The sequence below is a fragment of the Psammomys obesus genome, unplaced genomic scaffold (assembly GCF_907164565.1).
Source record: "Psammomys obesus unplaced genomic scaffold, mPsaObe1.curated_primary_1811, whole genome shotgun sequence".
Lineage (NCBI taxonomy): Eukaryota > Metazoa > Chordata > Mammalia > Rodentia > Muridae > Psammomys > Psammomys obesus.
The window spans coordinates 2424998-2445824 of NW_026590905.1; the positions used below are offsets into that span (position 1 = coordinate 2424998).

Genomic DNA, 20827 nt, shown 5'->3' on the forward strand with positions numbered 1-20827 from the left:
AAAAATAAAAACTTCAAAAAAAAAAAAAGAATGCTAGAGACACTGAGACAGAATATAGAAATATATTTAGGCATTTGGAAGGCTGCAGCAGGAGGACTTTCATAAGTTCAAGGTTAGCCTGAGCTACATACTAAGGTTATAGCATGGCTCAGTGGGCAAGAACACTTTTCTTACAAGTCTGATAACCTGCGCTCCATCCCAGAAAGGTGGAAAGAGAGAAACAGCTCTACAGCTAGGTCCTCTGACCTCCATGCACATGTTGTACATAAGCTAGCACACACACAAACACACAAACTTAAATAATAAAAATAGAAAATATGTGAAATTCACTTTTTCTTTACAAAAGTGAACTTTGTCAACAAAATTGGTTTGAGGTGTTTTGTTTTGTTTTTTTTTTTGTCTCTGATTTTATGTAATTTGAGGTTTTGGTCTCTGATTTTATGTAATTTAATTTTGAAAATTTGATTTTGAAACATTGCTCTAAATGTCAAAGCTACATGAAAATGTATAGTTAGAGGAGTGTCACCTCTGGACACACATTCCTTCTATCCTGTTTCCAGCTCCAGTCCTTTACACCGTATTCCCAGCCACCACCGTTACCACCATATTTCATTAGCTTCTCCTTTGGCCTTAATTTGCTTGTTTTTGTTGTTGTTGTTGTTTGTTTGTTTCTTCCTCCCTGTTCTTTTTATACAGGATATCATTTCATTAGCTCAAACTGACTTCAAACTCACAATCCTCCTGCCTTACCCTTTCAAGTGCTGGCATTACAGTTAAGAGCGCCCACATCCAGCTTTAGGCTTTTTTGTTTTGTTGCGTTGTGTAGAAATGAACATCCCATGTGTACATTCCCCTTATTTACCAAAAGCCCCTTTGTCCTCTTCTTCCTCCTCCTCCTGATGCCCCTCCCCCTCCTCCTCTTTTTAACTTAACAACATCCACTCTCCTCCCTGCATGTGACCCACGGATGTTGCTTGCTGGCTTTTGCAGCTGTACAGGCAGCCTTCTGTGTAGATGTCTCCCGCTCCATTTAGCTCACCTCAACACTTTTCCCTTAGAATCAATACTGCAAAGAACTACTTTGTGCATGAGTATTTTCTGCCTTTTTTTTTCCATTTGTTTGTTTTATATCTCATGTGTGTCTGCTGTATCTAGTGTATTTTTGTGTGTGCATACATATGTGGATGGGTCAGAAGCCAATTGAGGGAACCAGTTCTCTCCTTCCACAGGGTAGCTTCCTGGGGACAAACTCAGGTTGTCAGGCATGGTGGCAAATGCCTATACACTCTGAACCATCTTGGCAGCCCACTTTCATAATTTGGGAGGTAAAATTCTAGAGGTGGAATTCTTGCACAAAGAGAAAACACACATATACTATTTTTGGACACTGCCAATTAGCCCACCAAGAAGCTGGCACGAGTTTGAGTCCCTGTCACGGATGTGTGAAATGACCTATTGCCAACATCCCACAGAATGTGCTCTGTACTGTTTTTCATTCACCAGCTGAGTGGAAAGTTCCCTTCGGGCACCTTCAGTTGTTTGCCCACTGGGAATGAAGTCAAATGCTTCTCCACACACCCAAGGCTGCTGTGTCTTTGGCCACTCTGCAGGAGACCTCAGGAGCCCGCAGCACACAGAGGATCCTTCTCCCTCTCCCGCCTATGTGACCGCTCCCTCTCACCATGGGAGAGACTGGCCACCCAAAGGCTCCTACAGTGAGGATGTGGTATTGGGATTTGAGAAAGTCAGTTGTGTCTGCTGCTTCTTTAGGGACATTTCATTCAGGGAGGGAATTGAGGCCACCTGGGTAGCTGTCGAGCTCCTGGATTGAAGAGGATCCAGTCGCTCTCACGTGGCCCCAGCCCAAGACAGCCTGGGGAGATGAGCAGATGAGCAAGGAGGAGGTGTGGGGCAGGTGGTGATAGTAGCTGTCAGGAATGAAGGCTAAACAGCATTGGTGGAAATCAAAGATAAACTTTCATCCCTCTAGCTGTCTCCGCAGCATAGCCAGATGATGCTGGCTATTTCAAGAAGTTTCCCAGAATGGAGCTTCATGCCTATCACGATCTCCCAAGGCAAGCCGGGGACAAGGCTTCTGAGTTTCCACCACTCTCCCCGGCAGAGATACCCCGACATATGCCCAAGCCTCTCCTCTTCAAGTCGCTTCTTGAAGTCAGCGGAGACAGGCACACGTCTGTCGCTCACACTCTCCTAGTTCCAGCAGTGCTGTGGCTGGTCACCACTGCAGCCATAGGAACTGCCCCCACAAATCCAACTCACTGGCTGTCAGTGGCCCAAGTTCTGCCTATATGCTGGATGTTCCATATTTGTTGGGTACAGTTCTCTAACACAAGCCTGTAGGGGCCCAAGGGGTCCTTCCTGATTTCCAGACACCTTTCGGTATCCCTGTTTTTGATGGATTTTCCCTGGATGGGAGAGACAAAGGTAAGGTGTTGACTTGTCCTCCTAGGCAGTACATCCACTAGCTCTGCTTACCTGGCAGGGTTCCTCGGTACTCACCCAAAGAAGAAAGAGAAGCAAAGAGTAGAGTTAGCCTGCCTATAGCTCTCTGCCCACTGTGCGCAAACTAGGCAGCTGCAGCTGTGATGCCTTGCTGGGGTAAAAGGCCAGCTCTGCACTCAGCTGGAAATCATGGCTGTATCCTGTATCTGCCACTTGCCTTCCTTTGGACTTCTTCACCCTTGCGCCCACAAAATCCCTCAGGACCTCTCTTCCTTGTTGTCCCCATCCACCTTCAAAAGAGGGAGTTTTAGAGCAAAAACCACACAGGAACCTCAGCCCATTTACCTCATCCCTCTGAGTGCCTCTGCCACACCACTGACCGTTGGACTTTACTGCAGAACTGAGATAGAGTCCTCACTTCCCATAACCATACCACAGGACCTTGGGCAACTTTCATAACCTCTCCTTCTCTAAAATGGGTTTAGAAGCAATGTGAAAGCTAGAATTGGGGGTCACTGTTCTTTGAGCGCCCTGTGCCAGATATAAAGAAGTTACATGATGGCTGTAAGTCCAACTCTGTTTATCCCCTCCCTGTTCTGTCTGAAGGGAGGGTGGGGAGGAAGAAAACTTATCTTTTTTCCTTTTCTCTTACAGCTTCCTCAGTGTGCGCACTATCCATCTCTGGGCCCTACCCTCACTCCTGGCCCTCTTACTCCTCCTCTGTCACACCTAGTACCCATCTCTCCCAGCATTTAGCTAGTGCCTGGGCCAGGTGATTTTCCCTTTCTGTCCTCCCCATTATTGCCAGCACTCACAACAACACTTTCTGGTCTAGCCCACCCCCTTCATCACATAGACCCCATAAGCCCCCTTGCTGATCCCCAGATTCACCTGCCCTGGACTTCCGCCCCATGCCCACGCTGCTGCTACTCCCGTAAGGAATCCATCCAGTGTAGGTCACGTGGGACTACCCTCTGGGTCCCAGAATGCCCTATCTGCTGCCCCAGTCTTCCTTCTCCCACAGACCACAGCAGGATCCTCTTACAGCAGCCAGGCTCAAAAAGCACCTGCAGCAGCCTGGCTTCCAGGAAGCCTGGCCCCCACAGCCACCCCACTGCCTCTCCAGCGCTGCCTCCATCTTCATCTCCATTATTAGCACTTAACTGTCAAGGTCATCCTTCTGTTTCTGCTGTATCTTGCAGAAGAGCTCTCCACCTTCCACAGGATGCTGCTCCATGGACACCCTCAAGGGAGCTGCCCTATCTCTTTCACCCATCAGCAGTCTCTCTGTGCTCAGTCTAGCTACCACCGGTACTAGAGAGCATTCCTCCTCCAGTCTAGCATCCTGTGTTCCTTTGTGTTCTTTTTCTCTCTGTGTCTCAGTCTCTCTCTCTCTCTGTCTCTCTTTCCCATTTCCACTACTTTTTAAACATATCTGTATTTTTATGTAGGCTTGTCTTTTTTTTTTTCCAAGACAGGGTTTCTCTGTGTAGCCTTGGCTGTCCTGGACTCACGCTGTAGACCAGGCTGGCCTCTAACTCACAGAGATCCACCTGCATCTGCCTCCCAGGGTGCTGGGATTCAGGCGTGCACTGCCACTTCCAGCCTTATATCTGTCTTTTTACAGGGTTTTATCACTGTGAAGAGACACTGTGACCATGGCGACTCTTATAAAGAAAACCATTTCATTGGGGCGGGCTTACAGTTTCAGAGATTTAGCCCATTATTGTCATGGCAGGAAGCATGTCAGTGTGCAAGCAGACATGGTGCTGGAGAAGAAACTGAGAGTTTTACAGATAGGCAGGCAACAGAAGACTGAGATGCACTTCCTCCAACAAGGTCATACCTCCTAATAGTGCCATTCCCTATGGGCCTATGGGAGCCATTTGCATTCAAACTACCACAATATCCAAACAAATTTCATAATATTAAAAGGTAAGAAATCCAAACCCAAAGCTTAACTCTAGCACCCCTTTCAGCCAACATTCAGTGTCCTGCTCCTTCCATACCTAACTCCCCACCAACACACATACAAATATAATTCTCAAACAATTGGGTAATAACATAGTCATTAAGACTCTGTGACTTGATCCTGGCCAGTTACTATGCTGGGCAATCTTGGGGGAAAACTACTTGAATTTTTGGTGTGTGCATGTGTGTGTGTTTCAGCTCTTTTGTAAGCAGAGTAATTGAACCTTCTTCTACACCACATGCAGTCTGGTTCCAGCCATGTGGCAACTACTCAACAACTCTAGGCTAACATAACTTATGGTGAGCTTTTAGACCAACTCAATAACCCATTTTCAACATTCTCTTAGCTTCCATATGGCAAACTGGGACAGCGGTCCTTACCTCAGCTGGATTCCTTGACATATTCATCTGGAACTTGCAATGTGTGTGTGTGTGTGTGTGTGTGTGTGTGTGTGTGTGTGTGTTAGGGCATTGCTTATCAGTTTTTAAAATGATTTTTGTGTTTCCTTCACCTTTAAGACAGTAATATATGCCTTATTTATTAACCAAAGGAAACAGCTTTTAAATTGGAAGTTCTCATGATTGGATAACAATATAATATTGTTTTTTATATCCCACTTTATTTCATGTATTTTAGGTTTTATAAGACAGGTTTTGTGTAGTCCAGGTGGGCCTCAAGCTCACTATATGACTAAGGATGGCCTTGAACTCCTGTTCCTCCACTTCAATGTCCCAGAGGCAGGGATTATGGGCATGAACTCCACATCCTGTCCCCATCCTGCTTTTTAAGATGAACAGTTTTGGTTTTCCCAAATTATCGCTCAAACAGCCACTGGCACTGGCTCCCTTGTGCTCCCCAGAGGTCACAGCCTCCTCTGAATTACTCAAGACTCAGAATCATGAGAGTAGAAGTAAGCAGAGTAACCATATCTGCCTCTCAGGCCTTTCAAAACTTTATGGTAAAACAATTTGTAAGTTGGGTCTAAAAAGTAAATAAAGTATATAGTAGAGACTGAGTATCTAATCAAGTATCATTTTCATATCTGAACATTTCTGCTTCTAGGACCTAATATGGATAGGAAAGGACTGAAGAGGAAGAATTGACTTAGCATTAAAACAACACACCAAGAGCCACCCAATCACCTTCCTTTTTAACTTGTAGAGTTTTGATCATGGAGGTCACAAAAACAGACCTGGCTGCAGCCTCAGAGTGGCAGACAGACTGTCCTTTTGTCCTGCAGGCCAGGTCATCTACTCTGGCCTGCAGAAGAGATAAAACATCTCTTCTTTCATCAACCTCAGTAACTAAGTAGGTGATGGTGATGGCTTATCTCCATATCAACCTGACCAGGTTTGGAATCACCTGGGTTGGAATCACACTCTTGGGTGTTTTCAGGGTAGTTAACTGAGGAAGGAAGACCCACCCTAAATTAGGGAGGACCTGGGATCTGAGGCTGAATAAATAGGGAAAAAAATGGAGAAAGCAGAATTCATGAGCTTCCTGCCATTACCATGCCTTCCTTCCAATGGCGGACTATATCCCCTCAAACCATGAGCCAAAATACACCCTCTTCTTCTCTTAAGTTGCATTTGTCAGATAGTTTGTCACAATACTGAGGAAAGTTATTAACACAGCCATCTTCCAAAGTTCCTCTGGCAAGACAAATTTCCAGATGTTTGAATAATTACCTCTTTACGGTAAACGATATCTTTAATTCCAGGAGCTTTACTATAAAATATGACATTAAGGGAAACAAAAGCATGTTCCCAAAAATTCCATATGTATTTGCTACCAGGAGGAATGTGTCCTGTTTAAGAAAAGTCAGAAGAAGTGGGAAATAGTAAGAGCTGGAGAGGATAGGAACTCCACAAGGAGAGCAACAGAACAAGAAAATTTGAACACAGGGAACTTCCCAGAGACTCATACTCCAACCAAGGACTATTCATGGAGATAACCTAGAACCCCTGCACAGATGTAGCCCATGGCAGTTCAGTGTCCAAGGGTTCCATAGTAATGGAAAGAGGGACTGCCTCTGACATAACCTGATTGGCCTGCTCTTTGATCACCTCCCCCTGAGTGGGGAGCAGCCTTACCAGGCCACAGGAGATGACAATGCAGCCACTTCTGATGAGAACTGATAGACTAAGATCAGAAAGAAGGAGAGGAGTACCTCCCCTATCAGTGGACTTGGGGAGGGGCATGCGTGAAGAAGGGTAAGGGAGGGTGGGATTGGGAAGGGAGGGGCTTATGGGGGGATACAAAGTGAATAAAGTGTAATTAATAAAAGAAAAAAAAAGAAGGAGGACTCTGGCTAAAAAAAAGAAAAAAGAAAAGTCAGCATTTTACTAGCATTTAAGCTTGTGATGCCAATTTTAAGACGTGCCATTGAGTAATTAGATTTATGACTTCATGTTGAGATTGTACTTTGTAAACGCTTAGGAGATTGAGGAGTGACTTGTGAACATAGTCTGCAGCAGGTAAGGAAATTCAGTATTTTAAACCATAAAATAAAAACTGATGAAGTTAAGGACTCAGCATTGTTAGTCTTGTCCATTAAGGATTTGAAAACCCATTGGTGCACTAGGCCTGCCAGACGCTGGGCCTGTCAATGACCATTAATTGTAGGAGTCTTTACAGAAGGAGGCAGCCTGGTCTTATAGGGCGGCTAAAACCGCTGAGCTGGTGGGAAGTCCTTGCCTGCTCCTCTGTCTAAGAACCATTTCCCTAGAAACTCATCATCATCACTAGGATTTGAAACATCCCTCGAAGACTTGTATGTTTAAGCCTCTTCAATGTGGCACTACTGGGAGATGGTGGGAAGGAGCAGAGGTCTTCCAGTTATTGGGATGTGATTTCAAAGGGAAATATGAGAATCTAAACCTTTCTTCTTTCTCTTCTGTTTATGGTTCATAATAAGAGTGTGTTTTTATTTGCCCTGTGTTTCCACCAGGATGTGCTGACTCACTCCAGGCCTCAGACCATGAGGGCAATTGATGAGGATGTAGACTGAACCAAAATAAATGTTCTCCTTTTATGAACTGATTATTTCAGTTCATGAAACTGTGATGGAAAGCTGATAAGACTCTTCCACTTATGGAAGACAGCATAGTCCTTTCTCATAGTTAATCTCTCTAAGCTGATACCCCAAGTGAGCCAATCTTTCATTTGGTTCTCAGTCACTGGAACACAGATGCCTACTGTGTTCCAGATGCTGTCAGACCACAGAGTGACAGACAACAGACAAAACCAAGCCAGGCCATGCTCCGTGGTGGAAAGAGGCAGGTGGGGAGGCTAGGCATGGGTAGTACATGCCTGTAATCCTGGCACTCTGGAGACTGAGGGTTGTAAATTCCAAGCCCACAGAGTGAGATCCTATCTCAAAAAAAAAAAAAAAAGAAAGAAAGAAAAAAGCAAAGTTGAAATAAACACTCTTCTAAGAGACAGTAAGACAAGGACAGAGGAACCCTGAGAGTGTCTGGACCACTCCTGTGGCCACCCACTCCTGTGGGTCACAAAAGGCCCCCTCAAAGAAAGACTGTCCGGACCCAATGGGACACTTCGCCTAGTCCTGGTGAGGAGGGAGTGGGAAGGACAATACCTGAATAGGGCTGAGGAGAGCATGGCCACTTGCTGTTACTAGAGCTGAGACTGTTCCTCCTCCATGTGCTCTCTTGCTCTGTTTTCCTTGCCTTGCCTCCTTCTTCCCTTCCTCTCCCTCCTCCTCGTAATCAATATTGTCTAGTTCAGGAAGACCATAAAACCCTCTGAACCTGTTTTGAGCATATTCCTGAAGGGGTCCCAATAGCTAGCAGCAAATTCTTAAAAACAAAAGAAAACCACCACCACCACCACAAACTGGCTTTAAAAACATTATCCAAGGAGCTGGAGAGATGACTCAGCGGTTAAGAGCACTTGCTGCTTTTCGCAGAGATCAAGTTTGGTTCCCAGCACCTCTACTGGGCAGTTCACAACCACGTGTCACTTCAGTTCCAGGCAATCTGACACTTGTTAATGAGTTAATATGAAGTAAATTTAAATAAATAATTTTTAAAGTTATTTGCTGGCAGGGCATTGAGGTTGATGCACATCTCTCCAGCTGGAGAAGGATCCTGTGTTCTGGGCCAGTCTGAGCTACAGAATGAGAATGTCTAAATTTTTTTAAAAAGTTAATTGTCCATGTTTCTTCAAATGTAGCCTGTGATCCTGTACAGGCAGGTTGGCATCTCCCCGACAGGACATCATGGTCCCGCCCAAGAGGCTTAAGACACAAGTCTTTGAAGCAGCCTAGACATAGAAAGAATTCACACAGAGACTGTGCTCAGTGAGGTTCCTGGCATGACTCTCATAGAACTTCTGGCAAGTTCTCTCTGCCCTGTTCTGGTCATTCAATGTGGAACTTAAAGAGGGGCTTTGTTTATTCTTTGAGATGGGGTCTTGTCGTGTAGCCCTTGGCTGGGCATAGAACTCACCATGCAGACCAAGATGGCCTTGAGCTTTTGGTGATCCTCCTACCTTTGCCTCCTGAGTGCTAGGGTTACAGGTGTGCACCACTGCTCAGCTGAAGGCAGGGCTCTTACATATTTCGTCCCAGTGCTCCCAAACCCGATACTTATTACTAATCCAATTAGTCATCTTTATCAGCTGCTCCTGTGTGCATATGCCATGTCACACACTATCTCATTTAATCCCCCAAAGTAGGTAGATAGTGTCTCCATTTTGTATATAAGGAAATGTAGTAAGAGAGGGCAGGGAACCTTCTAAAGGTGACTAGGCCAGGATTTGAAACCATGTTTTTGAGGACCACATCAGACTGAAGTACTTTTCTCTCTTAACCACTCCTCTGTATTCAGGAGATCCAGCTTCACAGCCAGTTCCATTGATGCAATATAGTCTGCTGTTTTAAGGAAGGCCCACTGTCATGCAACCTTCCTGAAGCGCCACTCAGATGCACCAGAAACTATCAACCACAAGGCAAAAGATGGCAGCACAACAAAGCCTAAGATGGTTGTTAGAGGGTTTTTGTTGGTGTTGGTATTGATGTGGTGATGGTAGTGTGTGTGTGTGTGTGTGTGTGTGTAGGGGTGTGTGTAATTTCTCCCTACACACTAACATAGAAACTCATTTTCGTAAAGCACTTCAGATTACAACCAAACCTGAACCTCTCATGCTGTATTTAGATAGCTGCACTTTCAAATCCAAGCCACTCACCTGCTGAAAATCCCAGTAGATGTGCTGTCTGCTTTTCACTGCCTCAGAACACAGCTCCAGTGTGGGCTTCCCCCCGCTGTCTGTTAGGCAGTATTGTCGTTCAGAGATGTCTTCTTTTGCAATTAGTTCCCCCACGTAGAATTCCCCAGAAAGGAGGTAGTACACGTTCTACAAGAGAGCAAGGAAACCAGGCCAGGCCCAGTGAGCAGGGAGACCACAGCCATTAAGCTGTACACCAGGAGGCCTAGCTACAGACAGGGTTGAGAGCATTCCACAAGTGACTACGATAGGTCTCAACCACCCTTCTGTGTTCAAGAGACCAAGCCTCATAGCCAGTTCCAAGGTGGTGGCTTTCTTTCTATACCCTGCCACAGAAACTTAAGGGATTCAGGAAAGACATGAGGATGAGTGGCCTAGGCGTGGGGCAGCATGAACATCTTGGGACATGGGTATCACTGCCTCTCACCAGCCCTGGCACATTCTAGCAAGAAAGCCAGACACAAGAAGGGACACTTAGGCCACGCTTCTACCAAAAGGCCTCTGTGATGGCTGGATGTCTCACAAAGGCTCGTAGGTTGGATGGTTGGTGACCAGCTGGTGAATCCAATCACTGAGAGTTGACTGGGTCCTGAGCATGCCAATCTAATAGATCCATCTCCTTGGTAGAGTCATAATTGGATGGTATTGTTGGGGCTGGGTGGCCTGGTCGCATGAGACCCCTGGGAACATGTTCTTAGGTGTTGCTTCTTGCCCCTGCCCCTGGTTTCTTCCCCATCCCACCTATGGTTGCACCCCTGCTAGCAACTTTGCTATGACGCTTTGCCTCACCAGAAGCCCACAGCAATGGAGAGATGCAACTGAAACCTTAGGTCAAAATAAAACTTTCTATCCAAAGCTGTTGCTCACAGGTGTTCTACTACAGAAATGGAGAACTGATTAACATGGTTCTAAGAGAACCACGGCTTGTACGGATGACAGATGGAGTTTTTCTTTGAAGAATTCTCTCAAATGAAGCTAAGACACCATCAATAGAAGCCCAAATGATGCTGATCACAGAGAAGCAGCCTTCCTTCAAATTCCTAACCTGATAATAGACCTTAAGTGGATGTGGATGAGTCTTTGTGGTTCAGGTTTCCAACTCTTCTGTGGCTATTATCTCTATCAGGTGCCACATAAAAATGGCTCTGCAAGGGCATTTAAAACAAAGTGAAAGATGGCTGGTGATGTCACTCATGGGTAAAGTGGTTGCCTAGCATACAGGAAGCTCTAGTTTTGATGCCTGTCACTGCATAACAGAGTGAGTTGGCATGCACCTGTAGGCCCAGCACTTGGAAGGAATGCAAACCAAGAGAGTTGGGGTGGCAAAGCTGAAGATATAGCTCAGCGGTTAGGAGCACTGACTGCTCTTGTAGAGGACCCGGGCTCCATTCCCTGCACCCATATGGTAGTTCACAACCATCTGGAAGCAGGGGATCCTATGCCCTCTTCTGACATCTGTGGACACTAGGTACTCAGGAAGTGCATGTGTGTAGGCAAAACACTCACACACATGAAATACATATATCTTTAAACACATTTTTTAAGCAAAGTAAGGTCTCTTGCATATTCTTGGGACCCTTTTCCTCCTGAGTTATCTCTTCTAGTCTTGCTGGGAGGGTTTGTATCTAGTCTTATTGTATCTTGTGATGCCATATTCTGTTGATATTACTAGGAGGCCTACTGTTCTTTGGAGGGAAACTGGGCAAGCAGTGGATCTGGGGAAGAGATGTAGGGAGAGCTGGGAGGAGTGGAGGGAGGGAAACTGCAGTGGGGATGTGATGTATGAAAGAATACATTTTTTAAAGAAAATTTAAAAATACAAAGTAATGTGTGTCTGTATTCCCAATGACAAAGTCCCATAAGGACAACTTTTGCTTGGTATCATATCTCTTCCAACCTTCCTTCTGCCTCTGTTCTGCAGGAGCACAGATGAACTTGCTTGTCCAGCTTCCAAGGCACACATCCACAGAATGAATGATATAGCCACAAGTTTGGATGAAAAAAAAAAGTGATGGGAGGTGATTACCAATAAAATTGTCACCCGGAGAATGACTGTCATATAACGGAGACTTCCTGCCTGTTCTCCCTACTCCTGTGGGTCTGTCTGTCACTGTTGTGCTTTTTTCTTTTTTCCATTACATATTACGCAGAATGCTCGCCTCCTGCCTTCCACATCCTCTAACAGTAAGTAAACTCTAACCTGTGGCCCAGGTTCTCATTGCCCGAGTCAATGCAGACCTTGGTGGGGTCTGAAATACCGTGCATCTCAGATATGATGGGAGATACCTGTGCACGAAACTCATGACAGCGGGCCATTTTGGGAGAGTCGCCTGGAGCAGGTCCTCGATCCAGGCAAACATTTTCATCCAATGAATTTTTCATCTAAAGGAGAAAACACAACCACACCGTTGGAAAGACATATGGAGAGAAGGTACCCCAGGCCCTGTACTTTTTGGTCTCAGGTTTGGTTGTACCACAGGATGACAGAAAATAGAACCAGCAGAGGGCAATCTGATTATGCCCAGTTCAGAGGAATAAAGCCCCACCTGGGATGAGGAGATAAGTGGTTCAAGTAAGGGCTGCTGTTTACAAAGGGAGTACGGGTGGAGAAGAAAAAGAATAGGATATTGGGAAGACAGAAAACCTCTCAGGAAGGAGAGAAAGGGGGGCTGATTGCTTTGGGTTTCTAGCCTTGTCTTTTGACAATGAAGCAGTTCAAATCTGAACTGCAGTTTGCCAATACATACTCTTCCGTAGCAGACAACGTTGGAGATTGGCTTCAAGAGTGGGTAGATATTTTTCAGGTACCAGTCAAAAGTTTTGCATTTCAGTTTCTCCCGGAGTGCCTTTCTAGAAGAAATGTCTCCATAGTCGATTCCAGAGTTCTGAAGAGAAAAATACGGGTAGTATGTGTTCATCAGACTTCAAAACACCTTGACTCAATCAGTTGATACGAATCATGTGGGCACTGACTGTTTTCCTTGTAACCATGGGGATGACCTTGAAATCTTATATTCACAGGGAAATCAGAAAAGGCTGAAGCCCTTCTTCACCCAAGCTGATTTCTCATGACTGATTTCTCCTGTTTTGAGATGCTACTGGCATCAAAAAGGTATAAAATACAATGGCCAGAAAAACTTAAACAAAACTTCAGGTACCAAGATTCAGACTAAAATGGAAACTATGCAGCGATGGTTTTTGTGAAGAACCACTGTGAAGGAATACTAAGCCAGGAAGAGGGAGGTGGAAATGCAGAAACTGAATCTGCTGTCTTCCCAGAATTCTCGTAAGGTCTGCTTCTGATGGAACTTAGTTCATTGGTTTAGGGAACTTCCTTTACAGCTTGACACAACCCAAGAATGACACTGCCGAGATATGAAGCTAAGGATGCCTGGGGGCCGGGTGCTCATTTGCCCATGAAGCCTGCTGTCCTGGACACCAGAAGACTTCCTCTTCCAACAGTGAGCTAATTGCAGGAGACTGCTGATGGCTCAGTGGGGATTTTCAGGACTCTGAACTCTGAAAGGGGGTCAGGTATTTGAGGACTTTTTTATTTTCTCTGGATTAGTGCCTCCTGTGCCACATCTAGCTCCTGATCTCTAGGCATGGCCTCCTTCCTTCTGGGCTAATTCCACAGGTTCTCACTCGTCAGACTCCACAGCTTTCTGGAGACTACCCGAGCATCCCCTGTGATGGAAGAGGTGTGTGACAATGAGGTGACTGGTCTCTGTGAGCCAAGTGTGCCTCAACAAACAGGATCCAGAGATCAGGGAGAGAAGATAGCGCAGCAGCCTGAAGCAGACGGGGAGAAAGTGGGCTCAGCTCAGAGCATCCCCAGTCACATGAATCCAGCAATTCTATAGTACCTCCTCTCATACCTCTGGGGGCCACCTGCCATAGTCTTACCCTCTTAAGGGAGCAAATGCCCAGGGCTGGGTATGTTGCTCTGTTGGTGGAACACTTGCCTAGCATGCCTGAAGCTCTGGGTTAAATCCCCAGCACTACACAAAACCAAGTGTGGTGGCACGTGCTTACAGCCCTAGCCCTTGGGAATTTGGGGGTAGGAGGCCCAGAAATCCAGGGCCATCCTCAGCTACAGAGCATGTCTGAAGCAATCCAGGGCTACAAGAGACCCTGTTTTAGAGGAAGGTGCAGGACAGAGATGCCCAAGGCAGGCTTGTCTGCTTTGAGTCTTGTCTCTGGCCCTTGCTGCCTATATGGTTGTTCTCTTCAACAGTTTATTTCCAACTCCCTTTGTGCCTGGTTTCTTCATCCACAAAAGATACTCTGTAGGTTTAACAACCCATGTATGAGCCAATGAGTGCTGGCTCAGGCCTATCATGCCAGCACTGAGGAAGCTGAGGCAAGATTGCTGTGAGCTCTAAGCCAGCCTGAGACGCTGACAAGACTCCATCCTCAGAAAACAAAAACTGGAAGGAGGAAATTGAATACATCAAACATCTGGACACAGTGTTATACAACCATGAAACTGTTGCCACGCTGGGGACCTTACCTCGGAGGCTCACCTCATTTGTCGATGAATCAACGACAAATGAGCCTTACCTCATTCCTCAGGCCTTGGGATGTTGCGTTTGTCCCAATAGCACATTTCTCATTCCCCACCATCACTGCTACCTCCCCTTCCTTCATTTCCCTCCTCTGTTCAATCCATCACCAACCTGGAGAGGGATGTTCCAGGCCAAATAGACCATGTATTTGTATTTGTCCATCCAGATTTCGGCCACTCGCAGTGCGTTACGCCGCAAGGGAATGAATGCCTGGGTCCATGACATAGGGCTTGTGGTGTCTCTCCAGATGAGCGACCCGGGAGCAGGGTAAGATCTCAATCTTTCCTCCACACTGCCACACCTACAAGAGAAGGACAGCACCACCACCTTCCTTCACAGTGAATCGACAAGGAGATCCCATTTGAGACCCTCCCCTTTTGAGTCAGGGTCTCACTCTGAAGCTTAAGTTGCCCTGGAACTTGCAAGTTAGCCCACCCTGACCCCAGTGCAACCCTCCTTCCCCAGTTCATGAGTGCAGGGATTGCTGACGGGAGCCACCACAGTCAGCCTGGAAATCGTTTTACAAACACTCCTGTCACTTCCCAAACTTCTTGCATAAATCATCCTCTCAAACAGCTTCTTTCCTGGTGTCACTCATTCTGGGTGTTCTCCTAAAAGTCTCAAAGAAGAGACTGCCCCAGAGCAAGGAAGCCCAAGACACTAGACTAGAGGCACTGTGCAGTAGCCAGCTTCCCATAATCCTTTTCTACAAACATGACAGATACAGAGCTATAGAGCGGGCAGATGCTTGTAGCCTCTTTGATCCCTCCTCCCAGAGCCAGCACTCTCCCCCAGCCCTTTTCGCTTGAGTGTGAGCCTGGCACCTCCCAACCAACAAACCACAGCAGAGCCCATAGGATGGTCTTGAACATATGTGTGTGGTTGCGTGTTGAAAGATGCCAACACCCACCTTGCTAGAAGACATAATCTTTTGTTGGCTTTGAAGGAGACAGCCACTGTGGGATAAGCTACCATATAGGCTATGATCATGGACACATGACCAAAACTAAAAGCAGCTTCCAACTGTCAGTCAGGAAAAAAAAAAATTGAACTCTGCCTCAGTTGTTTAGGTTTTAAGCATTAAATGCTATCAACATCTGGTGAGCTTTAAAAAAAAAAAAAAAAAAGCCTTCCCTAGTCTACCCTAGGTGAGAATGCAATAGTGACTTGCTATTGATTTTCAGCAGCGCGTGGACCCTAATCACAGATGTCATGAGTTAATGATTGCATCTTGCTAGGTGTCATGATATACACCTGTAATCTCAGCCCTGGACAGACATAGTATTGTTGTATGCTCAAGAGTACCCTGGTCGACAAGTTGCAAGCTGGCCATGGTCACATAATGAGACCCTGTCTAGAAACAGCACACTGGAGCACACACACACACACACACACACACACACACACACACACACGAAAAGAGAAAAAAGACGAGGGAAGAAGAGAGGAAGTGGGGGAGGGGCACAAAGGAAAAGACCTTTCCCCTGGTGTGGCATTTCAGCAACACCAGAGGCTGAGGAAAAGTTGCTAATTCAAAGCTTACCTAAACCACAGAGCCAGTTCCAGAACATTTCCAGTTGATGGAATTATCCGTTCATGTAAATTTAGAAGAGAAAAATATATAACAGTCAGCACAAAGGGCCTTTGCATTCATATTAAAATAAAAAAAAATGTTTATAAAAATAATAACTTTTATCAATTGTTCTTGTTAAACAATTTTCAACTCCTGCTATTTCAATTTATTTACTCATTAGTTTACTTTTTTAATTAAAATTTGTTTGTAGGTATTGTGTTTGCTTGTGTGTTTATGAGGAGATCCAAGGTTAGCAGGGGGTGGTCTTTCCTGGGTTTCCCACTGGGCCTGAAGCTCATCAGCTGAGCTAAGCTGGTTGGCCACTCAGGGACCCCTTGTCTCCACCTTACCTACCTTCCCAGGACTGGGGTTACAGACATGCCCCATGGTGCCAGGCTTCATATATGAATGTTAAGGATCCCAACCCAGATCCTCATGCTTGATTTTTGGTTCTATTGTATTGTTTCTTTCTTTGAGACAGGGTCTCGCTCTCTAGCCAAGGCTGACCCTTGAGTTTACAGCAAGAGCCTTAGCCTCCTGTGTGCTGGAGCTACAGGCACGAACCACCACATTCGGCTTTGCTATCCCAATTTATTCTTGTTTCCCAATCTATCTCTCTCTTTGCCTCTCACCCCTTCCACAGACACAAAGTCTCTGCTCTTAAAACCTATCTTAATAGTTTTTTATGAATTTAACCCTCATCTTGCAGAACACACAGGGATTGTTTCTGCTCTCCTTTAATAACCTGCTCATGTTTGTCAGTGGGCTTGTCAGTCACGTGACAGAGCCAGATTCTGAACCCAAGTGTCCACATGTTAATGTCTCACACTGTGCTGTGTGAGTGCTCGATTCTTTCCTACCCATCATTCCTATCCACACATCCCAGGGCACCACTAAAACACTACCCGCCAGGAGAAAAGCACTCCGTGCCACTGCAGTGTCCTCTAGGTTCTGCTTTTAAAGGAAAGCAGATCCTCACAAGTGGCCAGAGGGAAATGATGAACACACATCAGGAAAAAGAAAAACCAAAACCACAATGATGTGTCGCTTTTTCCTATTAGACTACCCACTATCAAAGGGACAAAACCAGCAAATGCTGGCAAGGATAAAGAAATCACACACACACACACACACACATACACACACACTATTCAGACATTAAAAGCGTATGACATGGATGGGTCTGGACATTTTAAGTAGAACAAGACAGGCACAAAAAGACACATACCACGTGATCTCATTCATATGTGAGATCTAAAAGGGTTCATCTCATAGAAGCTGAGGGTAGAATAGTGGTTAACAAAGGCTAGAAGGATTGGGGTGGGGGAGGGTTGTTAGGAGCTGGTCAGTGGATAAAGACTCTAGTCTGGGGGCCACGTTCAAGTGTTCTAAACCAAGAAGGATGCATGTAATTATCAGTAACCACTGTGATTCCCAAAATAGCTAGAAGAGGGGATTTTGAATGTTCTTGCCGTGTGGAGATGGTGAAGGTTTAAGCTGATGGGTTGTTAATCATCCTGATTGCCTGGTTATACGATACATCCATAGAGCCTAACAGTGATCACCCTCACAGATGAATAAAACCATTATGTAAAAACTGAAAGGCAAAAGTAATAGACAACAAACAAACAAATCTGACTTAAATAGGAAAACATGAAAAACAAATATGAAGCAAAGAGGTGTGCTTGCAAATCAAGCCGCCTGGACATCAGGGAACTGCATTAGCCAATCAGGGGAAGAGTGAGACCTTTTCTTGGTCACTAATTGTAGTTTCAGCAAGATTGACTTTTAAAATCCCACAATCAGACTTCATGTGGCACTGGGTAGAGTAGCTGCCCAACATGAGGCCCTGGGTTCCATGCCCAGAACTGCTAAACAACAACAAAAATCTACCACCACCTGGCATGGTGACCCATACTTGCAACCTCAGCCTGCAAGAGGGAGAGAAAGGAGGCTTTTCATGAGTTCAGGACCAGCCTAATCTACATAGTCAGGCCCAGCTCATCTAGGAACACACAGTGAGATCCTGACTAAAAATAATAATAATAATGGAGGTTCATGCCTGTCATCCCAGTATCTCGGGAGGATGAGGTAGGAGGATTATCATGAACTTGGGGCTAGTGTTATCTGCATAGTGAGTTCCAGGAAAACCTAGACCACAGAGTAAGGCCCTCTCTCCAAAATTAGTTTTTTAATTAAAATGTGAGTTCCACATGACAAAGTAAATCAGATTTTGTTCTCTTTTTTCTTTCTTTCTTTCTTTCTTTCTTTCTTTCTTTCTTTCTTTCTTCTTCTTCTTCTGTTTATTTATTTATATTTTTTTTATTTTTTATTTTCTTTTAGACATGGTTTCTCTGTTTTAGCCCTGGCTGTCTTGGAATTAATTCACTGGCCTCAACCTCACAGAGATCCACCTGCCTCTGCCTCCTGGGTCCTGGGATTAAAGGCATGCACCACCACACCTGTTCAAATAAAGAGATGTAATAAAATCCTTTTTAAGCCATCTTATTAAAAAACAAACAAACAAACAAACAAACAAAAAACAGAATTTAGCCTTTAAAGTTCCTTGGAAAGCTAAGGCAGGAAGATGATGAATTCAAATTGAGCCTATGAAACTGGGAAAGACCTTTTCTCAAAACTAAAACTAAAATTGTACCTCAGTGGTAGGGTATCTGTCCATCAAGTCTTTGGACTTGTCTTCCCCAGAGATGGTTTACCCCCAGAAAGTGCATTAAAAACTCTTGGAGTCCCCTGGAGAGAAATAAACATCTTCCCAGCCTCAGCAATACCTCTGACTACCAAAGCTCTCAGGTCACATGATGTAGTCCTGACCAGAGAGCTCTGCTCCAGAGTCCTGTTGTCTACCACTTGCTTGTCATCCTTAGGACTAGAAACGTGGCTACGTGTCCATCTCTTGAGCAATGCACTCAGCCGAGTTCTAGGATTCTAGGATACCAGAGTCCCTATGACTTTCCACTACAACCCCCTCTGCTTTGTCCTGTAGAGAAGAGGAAAATTGCTCACCCTCAGGCTAAGCTCCACATTCTCCCCTCCATAGAGCAGCATCTCACCATCCAGAGCCCCTAGCTCTTCCAAGAAGATCCTGTTGGCAGCCAGGATGCCCATGATGGAAGGACTCCTGCAGAGGACATGGCAAGAAGGTTACTAATCCCTCTCCAAGAAACAGGTCAGCATGGGAGGGCTGGGAGCCCCCACAGTGAATTGTACCTCAACCTCTTCCTATCCTGAAAGCTTTGCTGGGATGTTCACTGTGCCATCATCACCCTTTGCAAATGATGGTGGAATGTGATCTTTGTCATCTTTCTTCATAGTCTCATAATGCTAGAATATGCCCAAGGTACTTTTCAAAATGCTAAATACCTTTGATTTTTTGTCTGTAAACCTAGATAGGGCCAAATGTCTACCATTTTTAATCTGGATCCAGGCCTTTGGGTTTAATTTTTGTTTTTGTTGTTTTGTTTTGCTATTGTTATCATTGTTGTATGTTTTTCCTATCCCTCATCTGCTCGCCCACCCACCTCCACCACAATCATCAAAGATAGACAAGCCCTGCACAATTCATTCTGAGTAAGTACCCTCAGCATGCTCAGACTTACCTCATTGGGGCAGTAACATCACCCAGATCAATCCAGGCCTGTGGGATACGATCATACTGGCACCACAGCTTCCAGCTAAACCCACTGGCTGCCAGTTTGTACTTTTTCAGTTCAAATGTATCAAAGTTAATATTGTCAAACACGGGGGACACGACCACAGTGTGGTCTTCCTGGATCCGAGCCAAAATGGGCTCTGCCCTGGAAGAAAAGAACTCAGTAAACGCAGCAATGTGGCTATGGGAGCCAGCAGTAGGCTGGAACAGATAGGAACACCATGTGAACCTCGCCACGACGGAGAGGGCATTCTTACTTCTGCTGGACAGGAACTAAAAAGGGCCCTCTGGAGTCTGGAGAATTTCTTGGGCTCTAGATTTCTGGGACTCCTAGCAGTTGATCCAGGTCAAGAGCAGATCTGAAATCAGTGTCCAACTGCCACAGCCAGGACATTGTGAAACAAGGGCTGTCAATATTCTACCTGAGTTTACCTCATGTTTCCAGATGGTGTCTCTCTCCTGTGTGATTCTCCACACTGTCATGTAATCTTTGTTTTGCGTCATTTAAGAGCTAGGAAAACTGAAGGAGTTGCCAGGGGATACATTTTGCGTTTTAAAGAGAAACATACAAATGTCTAGTTAAGTGGCTATTCAAAGTCACAAAATTATCAAAGTCAGGAGCTGGCTGTCAATATTCCAAGCCTCCATCCACCTCGCTCAGACGTGCATGCAGTGTAGCCCAGACTAGCCTTGACTCTGTGACTCCTGCCTGCCTCTACGTTCCATATGGGTTTAGGCCACCACACCTGACTTCTACTATTTCCCTTCTCCAACAAGACTTTCTGAATGAAAGCTTTACAGTTTCCCTTTGTTCAAGGACTGGTTTCAGTATTCCCTGTCTGGAGAGCATCCTGACTTGCCATATACAATAGCTTAGTTCTGTCTTTTCCTGGAAGTAGCAGACTTCTGGAACCTACCATCCAACATTCACTTCAATGTGAGCATCCAAGATGGCCACCACATCAGCTGTAGCAGCCTCCAGGCCGGTGTTCCGGGCTTGTGCAAGACCTCTCCTCTTTTTGTGCCTCATGAGTTTCAGGACGACTGGATAGTTCTGGTTGTAAACCTTAATCTTCTCATCCAGTCGTGCCTTCAATTCTCCTGCCAACCAGACACACAACCATTGAGACACTGAGTGGAGTAACGAATGTGATACAGACATTTTATACTGTCCTGAAATAGCGTGTGGGTGATGCTGCTGTAAGGTGATCAACTCCAGAACCTTGACTGAGGGTGTACATAACATTTGCCCAATGCCTTCCCCTGAGACATTTAGTATCATTCCTCATCCTTGAATATCTCTGCTTGGGAGATGTGAATCACTGTCTACGAGT

The 20827-nt window shown here is 45.4% G+C and overlaps 1 protein-coding gene across 1 annotated transcript in view; it reads right to left on the reverse strand.

The window, feature by feature from the left end:
• Positions 1 to 2276: 2276 nt before the first annotated feature.
• Positions 2277 to 20827, reverse strand: part of Galnt8 (polypeptide N-acetylgalactosaminyltransferase 8) — a 32305-nt gene continuing 13754 nt past the window's right edge. Inside the window, 9 exon segments of the mRNA XM_055609394.1 lie at positions 2277 to 2426; positions 9644 to 9811; positions 11969 to 12064; positions 12430 to 12567; positions 14362 to 14460; positions 14462 to 14551; positions 18848 to 18962; positions 19441 to 19638; positions 20411 to 20594. Of these exon segments, the coding sequence (XP_055465369.1) occupies positions 2277 to 2426; positions 9644 to 9811; positions 11969 to 12064; positions 12430 to 12567; positions 14362 to 14460; positions 14462 to 14551; positions 18848 to 18962; positions 19441 to 19638; positions 20411 to 20594 (1238 nt within the window).